Source organism: Galleria mellonella, unplaced genomic scaffold, assembly GCF_026898425.1.
Source record: "Galleria mellonella isolate WM207_F2 unplaced genomic scaffold, CSIRO_AGI_GalMel_v1 utg139, whole genome shotgun sequence".
Lineage (NCBI taxonomy): Eukaryota > Metazoa > Arthropoda > Insecta > Lepidoptera > Pyralidae > Galleria > Galleria mellonella.
Genome location: NW_026441995.1, coordinates 1465963 through 1485689, shown reverse-complemented (window position 1 = coordinate 1485689; position 19727 = coordinate 1465963). Strand labels below are relative to the sequence as shown.

Genomic DNA, 19727 nt, shown 5'->3' with positions numbered 1-19727 from the left:
ACGATCTGCATATATTGTATAAACACATAAGATATGTATACACAAAGAATAATACAAACTATTTATATATTTTATTTATTTTTAAATAATATTATTATAAATTTATTCTTATTAATAACGATTTGTATGTATAATAATCGGCACCTAGTGCTAAATTCGTTTCCCTTGATCCTATCTATATCAACCACCGTCATCGTCTTTACCTCCGAGTTACAACAACCAATGAGGACGCTGGAAGATTATAAGAAACTTCAGAGCTGTCTTCAATCTTAACCGTCAATGTGACCTCTGCAATCGACGTATAAAAAATATTAAAACATTGTTGTGCAGTAAATGTGGTTACCGCTTTCATAATTTGAAGTGCTGTGTTTGTAGACAATATTTTGTGTGTACATTGGTGATAAAGTGACGGAAGGAATCAATGCACAGGACATCATATGATAGCCCACGACAAGACGGTGAGTCCTTATATCCTTTCCTTATCCTTGTCACACCTACATTTGTCTCCTATAAAACCCACCACAAATCACTATATAACTGAATCGCCACAAGTGTTACCTTCTCTATCTGTTCCTTGTACTGGTCGGCGTGGCGACGCTCCTCGTCAAGTTGGAGAGCTAGCTCCTTCATCTTCTTGTCGAGTTTACGCGACGCCTTCTGTTGCGCGAGCCGCTCCCTCGACTCCGCCTCCAGCTGCTCCTCCAGGTTGGCAACCTTCAGCTCTAGAGATGTGATCACGCTCTGCAAGAAACCAAACAGTTTTAACGTCACAGTGTTCATTATAATGAAAATAAAGCTATAACGGTCATGTCTACAGACAATAGTGACTTTTTTCGACAGCTTGTTTGCCATTTCCAATCGCATATAAAAACGTTACTTCTAATATTTTTTTTTTTACAAAAAATAGTAAAGGCGAATATTTTTCTTTGGTGTTACTAGCAATAATTACTATATAATAAGCAATGCTAGTAACACCAGAGGTAATATTTGCGCATTGCCAATCTTAGAGAGATCTTGAGACAAAAGTACCCAATTTTTTCACTGCCATATTCCACCTTTAGAGCCAAAACAACTAAATCAGAATTTTTAGACATTACTTGGTGATAGAAACATATAATGAATAAAAAAATCTTCAAGCAAGCAAATTACGTAATTTTTTTTTCCAATTATTCTAAGTAATTGTTTTAATAAAGCGTCAAATGCTAGAATCTGAAGTCTATCTCTTGTCTATGCTAGGATGTTTGACCTTCGTCTTGGTGCGTGCGGCGGTCTCCAGCTCAGCGAGTTTGGCCTTCAGCTCCTTGTTTTGCCGTTCGAGCACCAGCTTGCTGCTCTCCAGCTTCTGCGTCGCCGACTTCTCTGTGCCGAGCTCCATCGTCACTTGGTCGATCTGCATCTGTTTACAATCATGTACACGACCATCAATATCTCTGATCTTACCAATTGTTCAGTGTATTATATGGATTAATCAAGGATGACCATTAATTTTTTTCTTTATACAACTTAGAATGGCAAACAAGCTAACAACCCACCTGATGGAAAGTGGTAACCGTCGCCTATAGACATGAGCAGTACCATGGACATAACAGAGTATACTGTTTCGCCCATGATACACCCCCCATGCGTTGCCATTCCTGAGGACTCAGGTGTTATTCCTCTTATATATATATATATATATATATATATATATATATATATATATATATATATATATATATATAAGTTGACATTGTTTATTGTTATATTTATTATTATTGTTATTCAATAATTGTTATATTCAATTGAATGTAATGCTTTTTGTATGATTATCCCTTATTTTAGACACAATGTACATTGTTTTTTTAATAAATGACTATTGACTCAATTTGTGATAATCAGGAACAGATAAAGAACAAATAGTATTATCTAAAAGTACTAAAAATAAACTTGCAGTATTCCCATAATGTAACCTTACCTGCGCCTTCCTGAGCCTGTCGTTTAGTATTTCATTGTTGGACTGCTCCTCGTCCAGGTCCTCTTCTAACGCCGCTATCCTCGCCTCTAAGCGCTTCTTCTCGTCCACGAGAAGTGTGCCCTGTCACGTGCATCAATAAGACATTAGGAACTTGTTACAAATATAGGGGAGTAACTGAATAAATATTGATAAATTTTTATTAGTAAAAAACTACCCTAGAAATTTATCTCTTCTTTGCATGATTTTTTTATTGGTGAAATAAACCAAGGTGATATAATTCGTGTTCAAAATTAAAAGAAAAATGTTTAAAAAAATATATTTGACAGCTATGTTTTTTTTTTCCTGCAATGTATATTAAAAAGGTATACTAGACACGATCAACTTAAAGTGAACATGTTCTTTTATATAATTTTTGGGCATTCAATGTTATGATGTAAATTTCCACCATTATGCAAAGAAGGGTTTTACTGTATTTTAATATTCATATGAATGTTCTATCCGTATGGGCGAGATTCATGAATTAGCAAAAAATGGAATAAGTATGATTTAGCACAGTGTTTTTCAACCTTTTTCATGACACGAACCCCTAATTGGAAAAAATATTTCGTGACCTCCTCGACTCTTTTTTTCATGTATTTTATAAAATTACTAGTTGACCCCGTAAACGTTGTTTTACCACTTATTACGAAATATAAAAATCGCAATTAAAATACAGGGATTGATCATAAAACGATGAAAATTTAAAGTTGTATGTATTTTTCAATGCTAAATCATAATAAAAATGGAAAAATTTGCCAAAAAAATAAAAAAAAAATTTTGGGGAGGGTCACCCTTATCATTGATAGGTATGAAAAATAGATGTTGGCCGATTCTCAGACCTACCCAATATGCACACAAAATTTCAAAAAAATCGGTAAAGTTTCGGAGGTGTTTGGTAACAAACACCGTGACACGAGAATTTTATATATAAAATAAAGATGTTGTAGGGACTGAATACTTTATTTTTCATTTACATAATTAGATTTCGGCTAAATACAGAATCAAGTATAGAAGTACCTATATTTGATACTTTGTTTCTTTTTGATTGAGGTAGTTTTTAGGAGGCCGGGGAGCCGTACCTTGGCGGAGGAGTTGTTGAGCTCGTCGAGCAGGTCGTCGCGCTCGACCTCGGCCTGGCGCCGCGCGCGCTCGGCCGCCGCCAGCTCCTCCGCGTGCTGCAGCGCCTCCGCCTCCAGCGCCTGCGCACGCAAACAATACCTGTACTTACACTACCTACAACTAACTATAATCAAAATCAGATGCAGGTAACTAGAGCGTGTATGCGGTAGTGGGAGTACGTGGTAATGTAAACACGGGCGTAATAGTAATTAATATTAATATTAATATTAATATTTTCTTTATTTACGGATTACTAAGATCCATTTTTGTTAGTAACAATTGACTTAAACTATGTTAGTAGAGAAAAAAATACAAAATTCATTTTATAGCCCCTATAATAATTTTGACCCACAATGAGAGGATCGGGCTATCGTATTTATTACATAATGCCCTCAGAATGCCGTTACTGCTGCCACGCAATCGGTATAAAAGAGATGCAATCCGTTTGCGTCTGATGGCATAGAAGTCATCTGTCCATGCCGCTGCAAACATTGTGGATGCACTACAAAAACGTGGCAGCCGTAACAACACCCTGAAAACATTATTGTATTGAACACGCAGAGCACTGTATGCCCGCTGTGTATAGTCAACCCACAGGCTGCTCGTGTAAAAAGATTGGCAATATGCCTTGAACAATATTATTTTGACTTCAGTCGAGCAACGAGCAAACCTGCGAGCCAACATATTACCCCTTACAGCCAGCGCCCTGCGTTCACGTTCAATGTCAGCGTTATCTTTCAAGTCATCGGTAATAATATGTCCTAGATATTTAAACTGAGTCACTCTATTGAGAGGAACACCGTTTAGAAGAATTGGCGGGATTTGTGGATTCTTACTACCTAGACCGAAATACATAAATTCACTTTTTTGTGTATTATATTTCAGACCATGTTTTTCAGCATACTTTTCACACACGCTTAGCAATTTACGTATAGCTCTGATTGATGGACTCAGCAGCACCATGTCGTCAGCGTAACTCAAGTTATTCACAGCAATCCCGTCTATGTAACAGCCCGCATGCATACTGCTGAGCTCAGCGATCAGGCTATTCATATATATATATTAAAAAGTGTAGGCGAGGATATACCACCCTGTCTCACCCCACACTCCAATCCATACTCTTCAGATATTTTATCCGCCCATTTAACAACGTTAATTTGATTATCATACCAATACTTAAAAATACCAATCAGTTCAGTAGGAATATTCAGCTTTTGAAGTTTGTTCCACAGGATCTCATAAGACACCAGGTCGAAGGCTTTTGACAAGTCCAAAAAGCACGCGAGGACTGGTGTCTTTCGTTCTAAATAATACTTGACAGTCTGCTTTACACTGTATATAGCACTCTCAGTAGAAAGTCCAGGCTGGAAACCAAACTGTGCCTCATGTATTTTAACATTTCCCCTGAGATGCGCATTAAGCAGACTGTCAAGTACTTTCGCCAAGATAGTGGCTAATGAAATGGGGCGGTAGTTACTTTTGTCACAAATATCACCAGTCCTACACTTGACAATTGGCACAACAACAGTTCTCATGAGATGTATGGCATTACTATGCAAGTACATGTGCAGTGTGTATGATAGAACAAATGCATGTGAGGTTGTATTACTGAGTGTATGCACGTGAGCGATACAGTAAGTACGTATGTGTGATAGTGGAATGCGTGTATACAATAATGCGAGTGCGTATACACAGTAGTGCGAGTGCATGTGTGTGATAATGCGACTGCGTGTGTACGAGTGCATGTTTACAGTAGTGTAACTACATTTATGCGGCAGTTTGAATGCATATATACAGTAGTGAAAATGATGTGTGCAGTAGGTGCATTTGCGAGAGCGTGTGTATGATAGTGTGAGTGCATGTGTGCGATAGTGCGAGTGCATGTGTGCGGTAGTGCGAGTGCATGTCTGCGGTACCGCTTGTGCGTGTGTGTGGTAGTGCGAGTGCGTGTCCGCAGGTCACCTTGAGACGGCGGTCGGCGTCGCGTGCGGCAGCGGCTGCATCGTCACGGGCGGCACGTGCCTCCTCGGCCTCGCGCGCCGCCTCCTTCAGTTGCTGCTGCAGCTTTTTCACTTGCTTCGTGCCATCCTCCTTCAGCTGCACCGTACCAGAACAGAGAGAACTTGGTTAATTTAATATGACAAAATAAAAAAAATAAATTAAAAACAAGAAATATGAATTATGCCAAATAACTAAACATGTTTGATTTCCATAATTTCAATTGAATAAAATTAAAAACCGGTACTAAAGTTATTGAAAAAATTTAAAGTTAAACTATACAGGTTGTTTGAACAGACTGGATTATATTTTTATGCTAATAGCGGGTAGCAATTTGCCATATTAACAGTTTCTATTTATCCTTTATTATAATGTAAATGCAGGCCTTTAAATTACTGAGATTAAAAAACCAATACAAACATCCTGTAAAAGCATCGTGTGTAAACTATAAAACAAGTTTTTGAACAATATTTGCAAAATTGTTCAAAATACACTAGATTTATTTCTGCCAATTTATTTTTATACCACTGAGGTGGCAAACAAGCATACGGCCCACCTGATGTAAAGTGGTTACCGTAGCCTATGAACGCCTGCAATACCAGAGGTATTACGCATGCATTGCCGTCCCTCAAGAAACCTCTACGCCTCCCTTTTGAAGAACCCCATGCTGTAATCTCTTGGGAAAACCTCGGCAGGGAGCTCATTCCATAACCCGAGGATGTTTGTGGGAGAAAAAATCTCTGAAACCGCTGAGTATGTGACCACTTAAAATTCTTCCAATTCTTCTAAACGTATCATTTAATAATTAATCGCTTAAGTGCTAGCAGTTTAGAAAATGAAGTTAATAATGGTTTGCACATGGAGCATATAGGAGAGGTGATGTTGAGGTGGTGTGGAGGCGCACCTTGTTGGCGAGGTGCAGCGCCTGCTCGGCGTCCTTGAGGTCTGCGTCGAGCTTCTTGCGCTGCGCGGCGGCGGCGGCGCGCTGCTTGCGCTCCTCCTCCAGCTCGGCCTCCAGGTCGCGCAGCTGCTTCACGATGCCGCGCCGCTTCTCCTCGCCCTGCTCCTCTTTGGCCTGCGCATGTACGTACATTATTTGCATCATTTACACCATACAAATTGCAATACAAACATACACGTAATACACAGTTAAAGGGGGGATAATGGATTGTTCAAAATGGGAATTAGTAGCCTCACTGTTAGCAATGCACCCTGTCAGGTCGACCTCCTCGCGGTTCCCCCTAAAAACTATCGTGTTCTATTCCAAGTGAGTTCATCACGATAGGCTAACTGACCTGCCTTTTCATTGTCACCTATCATCCCTCACTGGTACCCCGCCAGCGTATACCGATAGCGCAAGCGGGGTTACCATTTCATTATCATCCATTTTAAAAAAAAACCAGTAAAAAAGATAAAGGAATGAAAAACAAAAAAAGCAAATTATATAAAACAAGTACGTACATGAAGGTACAGTTGCAAGCGGTAACTCATTAAAATTATAAACTATTTTATTATACTGCGTAGATTCTACTACTCTCAGAAGCACAGTCTGCCGGGGTTCAGGGCCCCAGGGAGAGAAACCGGCGTACAGAATGCGGGCAGAATCTAAGAGCAACGCTTTCTGCATCTTTCCCGAGAGTGAGCCGCCTCGGAATCCCAACCGTCTGAGATGTTGTTCCAGACTGGTTGGGATAAGACCGTTCAGCGACAAAACGATTGGAATGATTTCGGTGGACGTCACCCCCCACATTTCGGTCACATCGTGAGCCAGGTCGAGATATTTTCTCTTTTTCTCAGTTTATTATTATTATTATTCATTCCACAATATCTTACTTACTTATTGCTAGTATAATAAATTTATGAAATTAGACAATATACAGGCATTGAAGATGTTTGAGAAAAATAAATATGAAAGGTCTTAATCAATGCAATTAAACGCAAAACAATATTTTTAAAAAAGTTTGTCTATCTATCTATTTGTATAATTTTCCGGCATCTATTGCACTAAATTGGATGCGATTTTCTCAATTGTATTTCCAAAAATCAGGTATATGTTTGATATACCATCTAAAAGTGGTTAAATTAATTGATTTTTCTATTTTAAACATCCATGCGTTTGAGGTAACGGGAAAAGAGCTAGTGAACAATATCAACTGGTACCTGTAGGTCGCGTTCGAACTGCGCTCGCATGGCCTGCATGTTGACTTCGAGGCGCAGCTTGGCGTCTTCAGTGAGCTGCAGGTCGTCCTCGATCTCCTCATTCTGCGCCTTCAGCTCGGCCAGCTGCGACTCGAGCGCACGCTTCGCCTTTTCAAGTTCGTGTACGTTCTTGTCGGCGGTGCCTTGCGTGTTCGCTAACTCGTCCAGTTCGGACTGGAGGAGGCGCTTGGTGCGCTCCAACTCCTCGATCTGGGGGCATATGTTGCAGATGTAATGTATGGGATCCAATTAGGGATAGGAATGACTTTCGGACATATTTATTTATTTATTTAACTCTTTATTGCACCATAAATAAAAATATACAATGACAAGTGAATAATTCAAGTGAAATACAGTAACATAAATACAGATTAAAATATACACACAAAGGTACAAAAGGCAGTGTTATCGCTAGGGCAATCTCTTACAGACAACCTTTGGTTAAAGGAGAACAGATAGAAAAGGGCAGGTGGCGCAAGAGTGAATTAATAATTTTTCGTGCATAAAATACAAAAACATGTAATGAACAAAAATATCAAATACATATTATATATACAATTAAACTATATACTGTGACGTCATATTGTGACGTCATCACTGTAAGAACAGCAGTGTAACTTTAATTTGCAATTTCTTTCATTTTTTTTTAGATAACTGATCCATTTTTGTTAGTAAGTGTTGTTTGTAAAGACTATGTTAATACTTAATCACTAATAATGATCTAAACCTCTCGGCAAGTATTCTCACTAGAGAACTATCTATTTTATTTACCAACATAATTGAAAAATTAACTAAAATTATAAGCATTTCTGAATCATTTTTTTTTTATAAAAGTCCTGTTTGGAATGGAATAATATTAAATAGTTGGCTGAATGACCGGTAAGGGTGATTGAGTGGTAGTAAAGGGGCGACAGTACCTTCTCGGCGGCCTCGTCGAGGTCCCGCGTGAGCGACAGCACCCTGGTCTCCTTGTCGCGGGCGTCCCTCTCGGCCGCGTCGCGCTCGGCAGCATACCGCTCGGCCACCGCACGTTCCTCCGACACCACCTGCGGAATACTCCTCAGTTCACGTCCGCACGTTCGGACGCGTTCGCATGCGAACTCACGCGGCCACGTGCGAAAGTATATGTACATATGCTTTCATGTACACTAAAAAAATATACACTATTTTTTTTTTACACTACTTAAAATGGAAAACAAGCTGACAACCCACCTGATTGCAAGTGATAACCGTCGCCTATAGACATAAGCAGTACCATGGACATAACAGAGTATACTGTTTCACCCGTGATACTAATGTATTATAAGGTATTATATAAAGGTTTACGTTATTAAATGAAAAAATCATTCAATTTATCAATTATCAGAAATTAAAACCCATTGTAGCTTCAATTATAAAGTAGTAAGATTTTTTTTTTACAAAACAAATTAATATTGAGCCCAAAAATACATAACTATGATCTTATGTATTTTTCAATTCGTTTCTTAAAGTTGTTATAAATTCAACATGAATTTGAAATAATTTGACAACCCAATTATAACTATACAAGAATTTTTTTTTTTATAAAAGCAAGTTAAATAGAAATTACCTTATCAAAGTTCTTCTGCTTCTTCTCCAACTCCATAACTTTGCCGCGTTGCGCTTCCAACTCGATGTTCGTATCCTCCAGTTCCGCCTGGATCTTCTTTTTACCTGTAATTAAAGAAATTGTGCCACAATTAAAAACCTGATCATAATATTTATTAATGACATATTATTTCATAAAATATGAGGCCGACGATGGAATGTAGTGTGAAATACGAATATCTATGCAAATTACCAGAGGGTGACTTTATACAAAAGTCGAAGGCTTGAGTACCTCTGTCCCATTCGTGTTTCTACCGTGAAGCAGTTGTGTTTGCATGGCTGTGTTTCGGTTTGAAGTGTGGGATATGGCGTAAATTTACAGAGTATAGAGGAATAACACCCGAGTCCTCAGGAATGGCAACGCATGGGGGGTATCATGGGCGACTTTTTTTGTAACTTATATACGTCACATCTGATTTCATATTGATATGTACTTTTTTTATGATACTTAGAACAAGAAATATGCTAACAGCTCACGTGACGGAAACCCTAAAAACATGGAATTACATAGAAGGAATGATAAAATAAAATCTGTAAATCATATGGTTGCCTCCTTTCTTCTTATGCAAATATGATTAGTAAAAAGGGGACGAAAGGTACACCATCAGTTGCTATTTTTCTCATTTCATAGCAGGCTAGTGTATAGAAATTTTTGATGTGTCAATCATTTGTCAATGACAAATTTTACATTACTAGATTATATATTCGACACAGTTTATGTACAAAGTATGCAAGCAGGTTGTATCTGAATTTGGTAGGGTTATACGGCCGTATAACATTTTCTATACACTAGCCTGCTACGAACTGACAATTTTATCATTCCTTCTATGTAATTCTTTGTTCTTAGCGGAAAATGGTAACTGTCGTCTACAAACATGAGCAGTACCATAGACAAACACATAATTGACATTATTTTACCACATGATTGGTTCTGGTACCGGCTCCCTGTCAGCACTGGTAGATGCAGTAGCCACAGACCTCCTTCTACACTACCATAGACAACATGAAATACGCTATGATAACCAATATACTTACTTTTATCTAGTTTGTCGTTGGCCTGCTGCAGCTCGTCGATCTGTCGGTACAGCGCCTCCACATCTTTGCTAAGCTTCTTGCGCTGTTCCTCGAGTGCGGCGGCCACCTCTGCTTCCTCTTCTGCCTTCTTCTTTGCATCGGCCACTTGTTGAGTCAGGGCCGTTACCTAGTATGCGATATATTATTTAGACATATTGTTTATAAATTTATCTTATATATAACTGAACAAAGTAATTGAAATTAAAATGAGTTTTAAAAATAATGCTTTAATCTCTGTCAATTATTACTACTACCATGTGAAGGTGTCGCCATCTGGGTTCAAGTTTCTAGGCCACACGTTTTACATAAAGACTTTTGACATAATCGTATTATCCTATGTCCTTTATGGACATAGTACAATACATATTTTGACCATATTTTCTTTCTTTTTTAAATGACAGCGTTTGTAGAAAAGAAATGTTCTAGATTCCAAATGTACATACATACATAACATAATGTATACACTCAGAAAGAAATCCCTTTTATGGGATAAGTCCGCTATTGTACATATTCTTTTCTTAAGAACTTTGTTACCTATAATTTAAGACTTTACTGTACAATAAAGTGTTACAAACAAACAAACATCCTTTAAAATATCCAATCACATCTGTGCGAACAAGAAAAATAATGCACGTAGAATACTGGATTGCCCAACCCAGTAAAATGAACTGTACCTGTTTCTCAAAGTTCCTCTTAGCCTCCTCCACTTCTTCGAGCTGGTCGCGCGCTTGCTCTAACTGCTGTTCCACGTTGCGGAGCTTCGTCTGCAGAGACAGCTTCTGTTTCGTCTCCTCTTCGAGGAGAGCCTGTGGGAAACACGAGTTTATTAGTACAGTTCCAATATAGGGCGAATAACAATAATTTTCACCAGAGGGAGACTTTGTACAAAAGTCGATTGCTTCGGTACCTCTGTCCCATTTGTGTTTCTACCGTGAAGCAGTTGTGTTTGCATGGCTGTGTTTCGGTTTGAAGGGTGGGATATGGCGTGAATTTACAGGGTACAGAGGAATAACACCCGAGTCCTCAGGAATGGCAACGCATGGGGGGTATCATGGGCGAAACAGTATACTCTGTTATGTCCACGGTACTGCTCATGTCTATAGACGACGGTTACCACTTTCCATTAGGTAGGCCATCAGCTTGTTTGCCTTTCTAAGTTGTATAAAAAAAAACCTGTGGCTTATGACCGTCTGATATAGAATAGGCCACCTCTTCCTTTCCCGTGGGTGTCATAAGAGGCGACTAAGGGAGGGCGAAGATAGGGCAGTAGCATTCCTCTTAAAACATCTCTAAAGCCTGACTGCAGTTGCCAAGCGCGGCAACTACTGCCAAAACCTGCCAAGGGAGAGGCTTATGTTCAGCTGTTATGACGAGGAGGTACCTGGGCCTCAGCGTGCTGTGCGCCGGCGGTGGCGGCCTGCTTGTGCGCGGCGGAGGCCTTCAGCTCGGCGCGCTCCAGCTGCTGCAGCGCCTGCTCCGCCTCCGCCTGCAGCCGCGTGCACTTCTCCTGCGCCTCCGCCCTGCGCAGTCGCCACATACAGTCTTATACACCAGCTGATCGCATAGCTCCAACAAAACTTCCCCAGTGACGGCCGGTGATCGGTACTCCCTCGAATTGAGGACCGGTAGACAGCAGAGGTTGCCAGTTCGGGGGCCGACCACATACTCATTTGTCGCAGTATCCGGCCGTAGTACCTTCCTAATGCTCCTCAAATATTGCGTCTAAACTGCGCCCACCATGTACCTTCTTGTATAGGCATTCCATCACCCGTATCCAATAACGAGGACGGGATGGCTTAAATACTGTACAGCAAACCATAAAAAAAACCCATACGTGACGCAATGTGCGACGACTCCCCACTAGATAGAGTGACAACCTCAAATCCTCAAAAAATACATTGAAGGGAGTCAGCGAATGCAGGTGGCTCAAGACCGTTCTTTATAGCAGTCTATGGGGGAGACCTATGTTCAACAGTGAACAGATAATGGCTGAGTTGACGATGATAAGGAACTCGCCGCAAAGGTTCGCGGCGAGCTTGACCAACTACGTTTAAGCTTATTGGAGTATGTAGTGCGAGGATGTGGCGTGAGGGTGGGGGAGGGCAGGGTACATGGTGCGGTCCACGTCCTGCAGCTTGGCAGCGAGCTCGATCAACTGCGCTTAAGCTTATTGGAGTGTAGCGGAAATATCGTGAAATATATTGTAATAATATATTATTCCGCTCCGCCTATGAACATTGCGGCAACACCAAAATGAAGTTGCATGAAGATAGCGGCCGACTGCGGCCGCAGCACTTTCGCAACGCGGCTAGCTTCGTGGTGACATCTTATGCGCTTATTACGTACGCACCGTGCTTACTCATTTTAAAAATCTTATTTGTATATTTTTACTTTAATCATCTTATAATATATCATTGTGTGTGCTTGCAAACAACTTAAATAAATCATCTTTTAACCCTTTTACTGGTAGTGGCAACATGTGTGCCGCCACCAACATTTTTATGATTTTTTTCCACTTTGTAGCACCAATACCATACTGGTGTTGGCAAGAACATTGCCACCATGTTTTTTTCTTCCACTAAATATGATTTTTTTTTTCTCTAATAAAAGTTATTAAAGTACCCACAATAAACCCAAAAAACTAGTTTATAATTTTCCGAGACACAAAATTGCTTCTACCAGTTAAAGGGTTAATAAGTAAACAGCGTTCATTCCGTGTACATCGCACAAATTCATTAGCTACTGTGTATCTACCCTCAGTAAATATCAGTGTGCCTAGGAGGGAGGGCCTAGGAGTCATGAGAGGGCCGTACAGCACAGCAGTATGTAGTATGTAGTAGGTAGTAGGTGGTAGGTAGTGTTCACCTGGTGCGGTCGACGTCCTGCAGCTTGGCGGCGAGGTCGGCCAGCTGCGCCTCGGCCTGCTTGCGGCGCCGCTCGCCGTCGGCGCGCGCCGCGCCCGCCGCCTTCAGCTCCGTCGCCAGGTCCGCGTTCTCCGCCTCCAGGCTCGCCTTCGCCTTCTCCAGCGCTGCGCACCGCAAACAAGGACCCTCAGTCACTGACAAACTGGCACATGCCTGCCAAGCTATTACTACTAGCTTCCCTTTGTCAATTATATATTCTGATAATCATATGAACGATTTATTTGCTGGTACATAATATTTAAATATTGTTCACACTTTTCACCAGAATCTGCTGGTCTACCATGAAACGAAAGTCCGAATTTTCGAGCTCAATTTCGTGTTTTTGTTCGTACCAAAATCGACCCAGTAAATGGAGCTTAACATTTCGTTCATCATAAATCCTATCCTAATTGTCCAGAGGAATGATATTTTAATATTTTTAATAATTTTAAACGGCATGTATTATGTAATTTTAACAACGGATTTCTGTTTCGTTCGCGCCCGAAATTTCGGAAAATATTTCATGGTAGGCCTTCTGGTTTACAAAATTTATTTAATTGTGCTACGAACACAAAACAAAACCGAATATCACTTTTTACTTATATCGTCATATTATATACATGTCAACATATTTACATATTAATAATAAATCATTTACCTATCACCCCTCAACTAACTTAAGAATTTAAATAAAATTGCAACGAAAAACAAACAAAGAACAAACGAAGAACAGTTCTGGCCCCATTTTTCGTCAATCAAAGTACAACATTACCAAACCTAACGGAGAATTAAATCCTCTATAGTCTTGTTTTGTCTATACAGGCCCTAAATTAACAGAGAAACATTGTTTTCTCGTATCAAGCTATCCCCGGCACTAACAGCAGAACGAGGCGTCCCGAACGCTGCCGCCGCCAAAGCGGCAGACGTGCTGCCAGTAGTCGCGCGCCGAGTGGAAGGCGCTACCCTCCTGCAAGAACCCAGCGCCCTCCACCTCGAAGTTATCGTCCTTCGACAGACCAAACTTCACGTTCTTCTGCCTACGCTCCGTCGCGTTACACATCATATGTATACCCGCTTAGTACATAATAAAATTAAAAAACAAATACACAAAAATTCAACGAAAATTCAACTAAAAATCGCAGACTATATATATATATTCTGAAAATTTGATGTTTGAATGACTTTCTATTTTCGAATTTGGAGTTAGCGGATTTTTTTTTTACTACGATACGTCAAAAGTTTTTATTCCTCTAATTCTGAAATTAAAATATACAATGCACAGATAAAAGATAAGTATCTATGGTTGCATTCTCTATCTATGATTTAATATAATGAGGCACATACAGTACGTTGACCTATATCTATGATGCGAATCATATAGACAAACACTGTTACTATACGACTTATGTTCCTATCTATCGTTGTATACAAAATATATCTACATCTACTGAATCTTATAATTTATCATAGATCTGTACAAAACTCTTAACAGTATTGAACCTTACTGGCCAGCTTCAGCATTCAAAATCTCTTTATACTCATTCCACAGCCAGAGCGTTTACAAGAGGAAACTATTCTAAAACCGCACTGTAAACGACTATTTAAATAGATAGATAGATAGATAATTTATTGACATCACTTACAGCACACAAATTACAATACAAACATACACATAATATAGACATATAAGTAAAAAAAAAAAATAAAAGAATGAAAAAAAAAAGCATAATATATAAAATAACAATTTTCTTCTTTCATGCGTGTAGGTGCCATAGTAACACAAAATGGTCACAACTCAGTTTAGTTTATTGCTTTGCCCTCAAAAGAGCAAAACACTGATATTCTGTTGCGGCCAAGAGTCAGTCGCGAAATTCCTTATTAAAAATAATAATAAAAAGTAATATAAATAAAATGCATTGTGTGTGTCCATTACATTATTTAGATTCTAACGTGTAATATTAGAACAAAACTATTTTTTTTATACCACTGAGGTGGCAAACATGCACACGGCCCACCTGATGGTAAGCGGAACGAAACTATGACTAGTACTGACCGGCTTTGGCCTTCTTGATCTGCTCGTGCTGCTCGTTGAGCTGCTGCAGCTCCTGCGAGTGCTTGTGCCGCTGGTCGGCGAGCGTGGCCTCGTGGGCGGCCGCCTCCTCCTCTAAGCTGCGCTTCAGCACCGCCACCTCTTGTTCCCGCTTCGATCTTAGCTCTTGCTGAGCTGTTGTATGGATTTTTTTTTTATATATTATTAATTTGAAATGTATTTTGTATGTAACCTATAACGTGTGGGGGGGAAAGGGGTTGTTATCAATGGAGTTTGACAGCTCCATTGTTAGCAATATGCCCTATCAGGTCGACCTCTACGTGGTTCCCCTTGGAAACCATCGTGAACAATTCTCGTTGAATTCTTCACGATGGGCTAACTGACCTACTTCATCCTCACTTATCATCTTTCACTGGTGCCCCGCCGGTGTATACCGATAGCGCGGGTACCATTCCATTATCACCCATAAAAAAAAACCTATATCGTGTGTGTCGAGTAAGGGGGGTGATTGTTAGTGATGCGTACTAACCAGTCCTATTACTAGTAATATGTCTTGTCAGGTCGACCCTCACGTTGTCCCCCCTGGAAACCATTGTGCTGAATCCCAGATGTATTATCATCACGATAGGCTAACTGACCTGCTTTTTCATTCTCGCCTATCATCCTTCGCTAGTGGTCTGCTAGCATATACCGAGGTTACCATTCCATTGTCATCCATGAAAAAGAATCCTGTGACGTGTGAATCTGAGTCTAAGTGATATGTATAACTAATGTAATTATATTTATTAGTTACTTTTTGTACGTACGTGTAAATTATGAAAACTAAATAATAAAACAAACATTTCGAGTTAAATTTTTAAGAATACATATGCAAAAATTGCATTCACTTTGTTGCAGTGATTTTTTCGTGATGCTAAAATAAATATAAAGATAGAGAGATAAAAAATATTGTTTTTATTTCTATTAGTAAAAGTTAATAAAAAATTCATATGAAAGCTCTTAATTACGAGCTTTCATATGATTTTTTTTTAATATCTTTGTATGTACAGTGTATGTAGTGTGCGCAGTATGCTGTTATACCCTAGCACTGGTGGGCTTAATGCTGCGTTGGCACTCTACCCACTTGAGACAGCATTTCTGCTCCTCTTGACGATCAATAGCCATTTTCAAGTCAGTCTCTCTTGATCTTTCAAAGTGAACGGTTGTCTAAGGACATACTTGTCCCAAGGTCTTTATTTAATTAAAACTTCTTATTTTATTTTTTATACTACTTAGAATGGCAAACAGTCTGACGGTCCACCTGATGGAAAGTGGTAATCGTCGCGTATAGACATGAGCAGTACTATGGACATAACAGAGTATACTGTTTCGCCCATGATAGCCCCCATGCGTTGCCATTCCTGAGGACTCAGGTGTTATTCCTCTATACCCTGTAAATTCACGCCATATGAAGTAAACATAATAAAATTGCCGCGAATGTTCGAACAAAGAGTTCCTTTTCTAAAAGTTTGGTGGAAGAGATCCGCATAATTTTCATTATTACCAATAGGTATAATTAGATAAATTAACCTTATATAAAATCAACATTCTATATGTGGTAGTAAAAATTTAGCTGAACTAATATTATACTATGTAATGAGGGTTGAACGCTGTTGTCTGAGATACAGGTTCTATAACCTAGTTCAGACACAGATGTTTAAGCTGATCCAAATGTACAAACGGATTCGTGCTTACCTTTACTGTAATTTCCAGTGGTGAGTTTGTTACAATCGTGGTTAGGGGGCATCCATTAATTACGTGAGCTCTTTTTCGATCAGTTTAGACTCCTCCCCCCCCTTAGGTAAGATTTAGTGAGATTTGCCTTGACCCCCCCTCCCCTTACGTGAGATTGACGCAAAAAATATTTTAATCTTAATTTATATTTATTATTCGGGAAAATAATAAATCGTTCAGGTATACTATAATTAATTTATTTAAATTAAATAAAATTCAAAGTAAAAACATAAAAAACAACACTTTAAAAATTTTTACTAAATCCACGGAGACTCGTGTACTTTTTCAATCGAAATAATTGGACACATATCATCTGGGATTTCTAGTAGTGCAGGAAGACAATCACTGGAAACGTCCACGTTTATCTTTAATATTTTAGTAATATCTTTCATATTTTATATTTTTTGAAGTTGACGTGAGATTTTTAATTATCCCCCTCCCCCTCTCTCGGTTTAAATGAGATTTGGTGAGAATTCATTAGACCCCTCCCCCCTCCCCCCCGCTATTGTGAGCTCACGTAATGAATGTATGCCCCCTTACGCAATAAAGTGATTGTTATTACAATGCGAGCCGCGTACCGGCGGTGGTGTCGAGCGAGTCGAGCAGCTCGGACTTGAGCGCCTCGAGCTCCTCGTTGAGGTCGCGGCGCAGCTTCTCGGCCTTGGTGCGCGCGGCGCGCTCGGCGTCCAGGTCGTCGTGCGCGTCCGCCAGCGCCGACTGCGCCTCGCGCGCCGCCTTGCCCGCCGCCGCGCGCAGCGCCGCCTCCTCGTCCGCGCGCGCCGCCGCCGCCGCCAGCTCCTCCTCGCGCTTGCCTGCCGCCCGCCGCAACCACACCGCGTTAGCACGCAAACAAACCTTCAGCCCCACCTACTCGGGTACTCAGCCCACACACCAGTATATATAACACACTCGCAAGCGCCACTAAATATTTAATTCTAAATTTTTCTTAAACATCCATTGGACATTGAATGGAACTTAAAAAAATATCATCACTTATCCATATTGTTACATTATGATTAAAACGTTATAAACAAAGAGATACAAAAACAGACACTATATATATATAATATATATCTAATAAATAAAATTCTCGTGTCACGGTGTTTGTTACCAAACTCCTCCGGAACGACTTTCTCGATTTTTATAAAACTTTGTGTGCATATCTGGTAGGTCTGAGAATCGGCCAACATCTATTTTTTATACCCCTCAATGATGAGTAACCCACCCATATTTTTTATTTTTTTGAATTTTTTTTTATTTTTATTTTATTATGATTTACCAGAAAAAAATTATTCGAAAAAAGTAAGCACAACTTAAAGAAAAACTTAAAATCAAATCACATAGTCAGTATGGCAGCAATAGACTTTAGCCTCCTCTTTAAAAAAAAAAAAAAAAGATACGTGCCCAACCATAGAATTTACAGCCCATCTGACAATAAACAGTCACTACAGCCTATGGACGTATACAAACCTAGGGATCTCGATAGCATGTTGTCTACCCTAAAAACCTTTTTTTTATACAACTTAGTATGGCGTCCATCTGATAGAAAGTGGTAACCGTCGCCTATAGACAGGAGCAGTACCATGGATATAACAGAGTATACTATTTCGCCCATGATACCCCCCAAGCGTTGCGATTCCTGAGGACTCAGTTGTTATTCCTCTGTACCCTGTAAATTCACACCATATCCCACCCTTCAAACCGAAACACAGCCATGCAAACACAACTGCTTCACGGTTGAAACACGAATGGGACAGAGGTACCCAAGCAAACGACTTTTGTACAAAGTCTTCCTCTAGTACATTTTTCGAAGAACTCCATACTACAGTATCTCAGAAAGACGAGGTAAAGCTACAAACGTAGTTGATTCCTCAAACTCACTGAGCACGATCTGCAACTCCTCCAGCTGGGCCTTCCTCTCGCCGAGCTGTTCCTTCACGTCCTGCAACTCTGTCTCCAGCTTCCTCTTCGCCCTGTCCACCTCTTGTCGCAGTTGGTGGTCCTGGCGAGATTAATGTAATTTATTTAGACAATACTCATTAGCAATAATTCTTGAAAAATAAATAACTATTTTAAGATAAAATCGTCTTTTTTATTATTATAAATGTGAGTTTACTATATAATGCCTTAACGGCATAACCAATCATTATGGAATTTGATGTACACGTACTATATGAAATGGACAATGGATATAGGCTACTTTTTATCACGATCACGCGGACGAAGCCGAAGATAAAAGCTAGTATATATAAAGGCAACTAAGGGAGGGCTGGGGGGAAAGGAGTGTTAGGATATAGGATATAGGAAACTATCATGGTTAATTCCTGATGAATTCATCATGATGGGCTAACTGGCCTGTTTTCATTCTCATCTATCACCCTTCACTGGTGCTCCACCAGCGTATCCCGTTAACACAGACGGGTTTACCATACCATTTTCACCCATCAAAAAAAAATCACCCAATTACTAGCAAATATACCCAGTTAGGTCGAAAACCATTGTGGTTAATTCTTATTTAATTCGACACAATGTGCCAACTGACCTGATTTCATCCTCACCTATCACCCCTCACCAGTTCTCCGCCAGCATATACCTATAGCGCGGTCAGGGTTACCATTCCATTATCATCCATTAAAAAAGCCACACAAGCTCGGCCTATATTAAAATGGCAGTATGATGATCATTCACCTTGAGCAGTTTCTCTTCCAGCTCGGCGATGGCGGACTCCTGTTTCGCCTTCAGCTTGCTCAAGTGCTTCGCTTTCTCCTCCTCTTCAGCCAGTGCTTGTGATAGATCGTTTGCTCGCTCTTCCAAGATCTGTAGAAAATTAAGTTTTAACAATTAGTCTTACTGTACTGACATAGAATGGGCCATCCCTTCCTTTCCCGTGGGTGTCGTAAGACGCAACTAAAGAAATTTAATAGACGAGGAACGCTCCCCTTAATACGTGATCGAAAGCCAAACTGCAGTTGCCATTTTTTTTATGCAACTT

The 19727-nt window shown here is 39.9% G+C and overlaps 1 protein-coding gene across 2 annotated transcripts in view; it reads right to left on the bottom strand.

The window, feature by feature from the left end:
* LOC113510363 (myosin heavy chain, non-muscle) overlaps window positions 1–19727 on the bottom strand; it is a 49935-nt gene that overhangs the window by 8219 nt on the left and 21989 nt on the right. For both annotated transcript variants that reach the window (XM_052903483.1, XM_052903484.1), the window contains 17 exons: window positions 19424–19552; window positions 18617–18737; window positions 17314–17547; window positions 14966–15136; window positions 12875–13037; window positions 11391–11529; window positions 10684–10815; window positions 9971–10136; window positions 8898–9001; window positions 8227–8355; window positions 7271–7519; window positions 6015–6185; window positions 5075–5209; window positions 3073–3192; window positions 1955–2074; window positions 1247–1396; window positions 559–741 (listed from right to left, as the gene is read on the bottom strand). In XM_052903483.1, coding sequence (XP_052759443.1) covers window positions 559–741; window positions 1247–1396; window positions 1955–2074; window positions 3073–3192; window positions 5075–5209; window positions 6015–6185; window positions 7271–7519; window positions 8227–8355; window positions 8898–9001; window positions 9971–10136; window positions 10684–10815; window positions 11391–11529; window positions 12875–13037; window positions 14966–15136; window positions 17314–17547; window positions 18617–18737; window positions 19424–19552 — 2616 coding nt within the window. The remainder of the gene's footprint in view (window positions 1–558; window positions 742–1246; window positions 1397–1954; window positions 2075–3072; window positions 3193–5074; window positions 5210–6014; window positions 6186–7270; window positions 7520–8226; window positions 8356–8897; window positions 9002–9970; window positions 10137–10683; window positions 10816–11390; window positions 11530–12874; window positions 13038–14965; window positions 15137–17313; window positions 17548–18616; window positions 18738–19423; window positions 19553–19727) is intronic.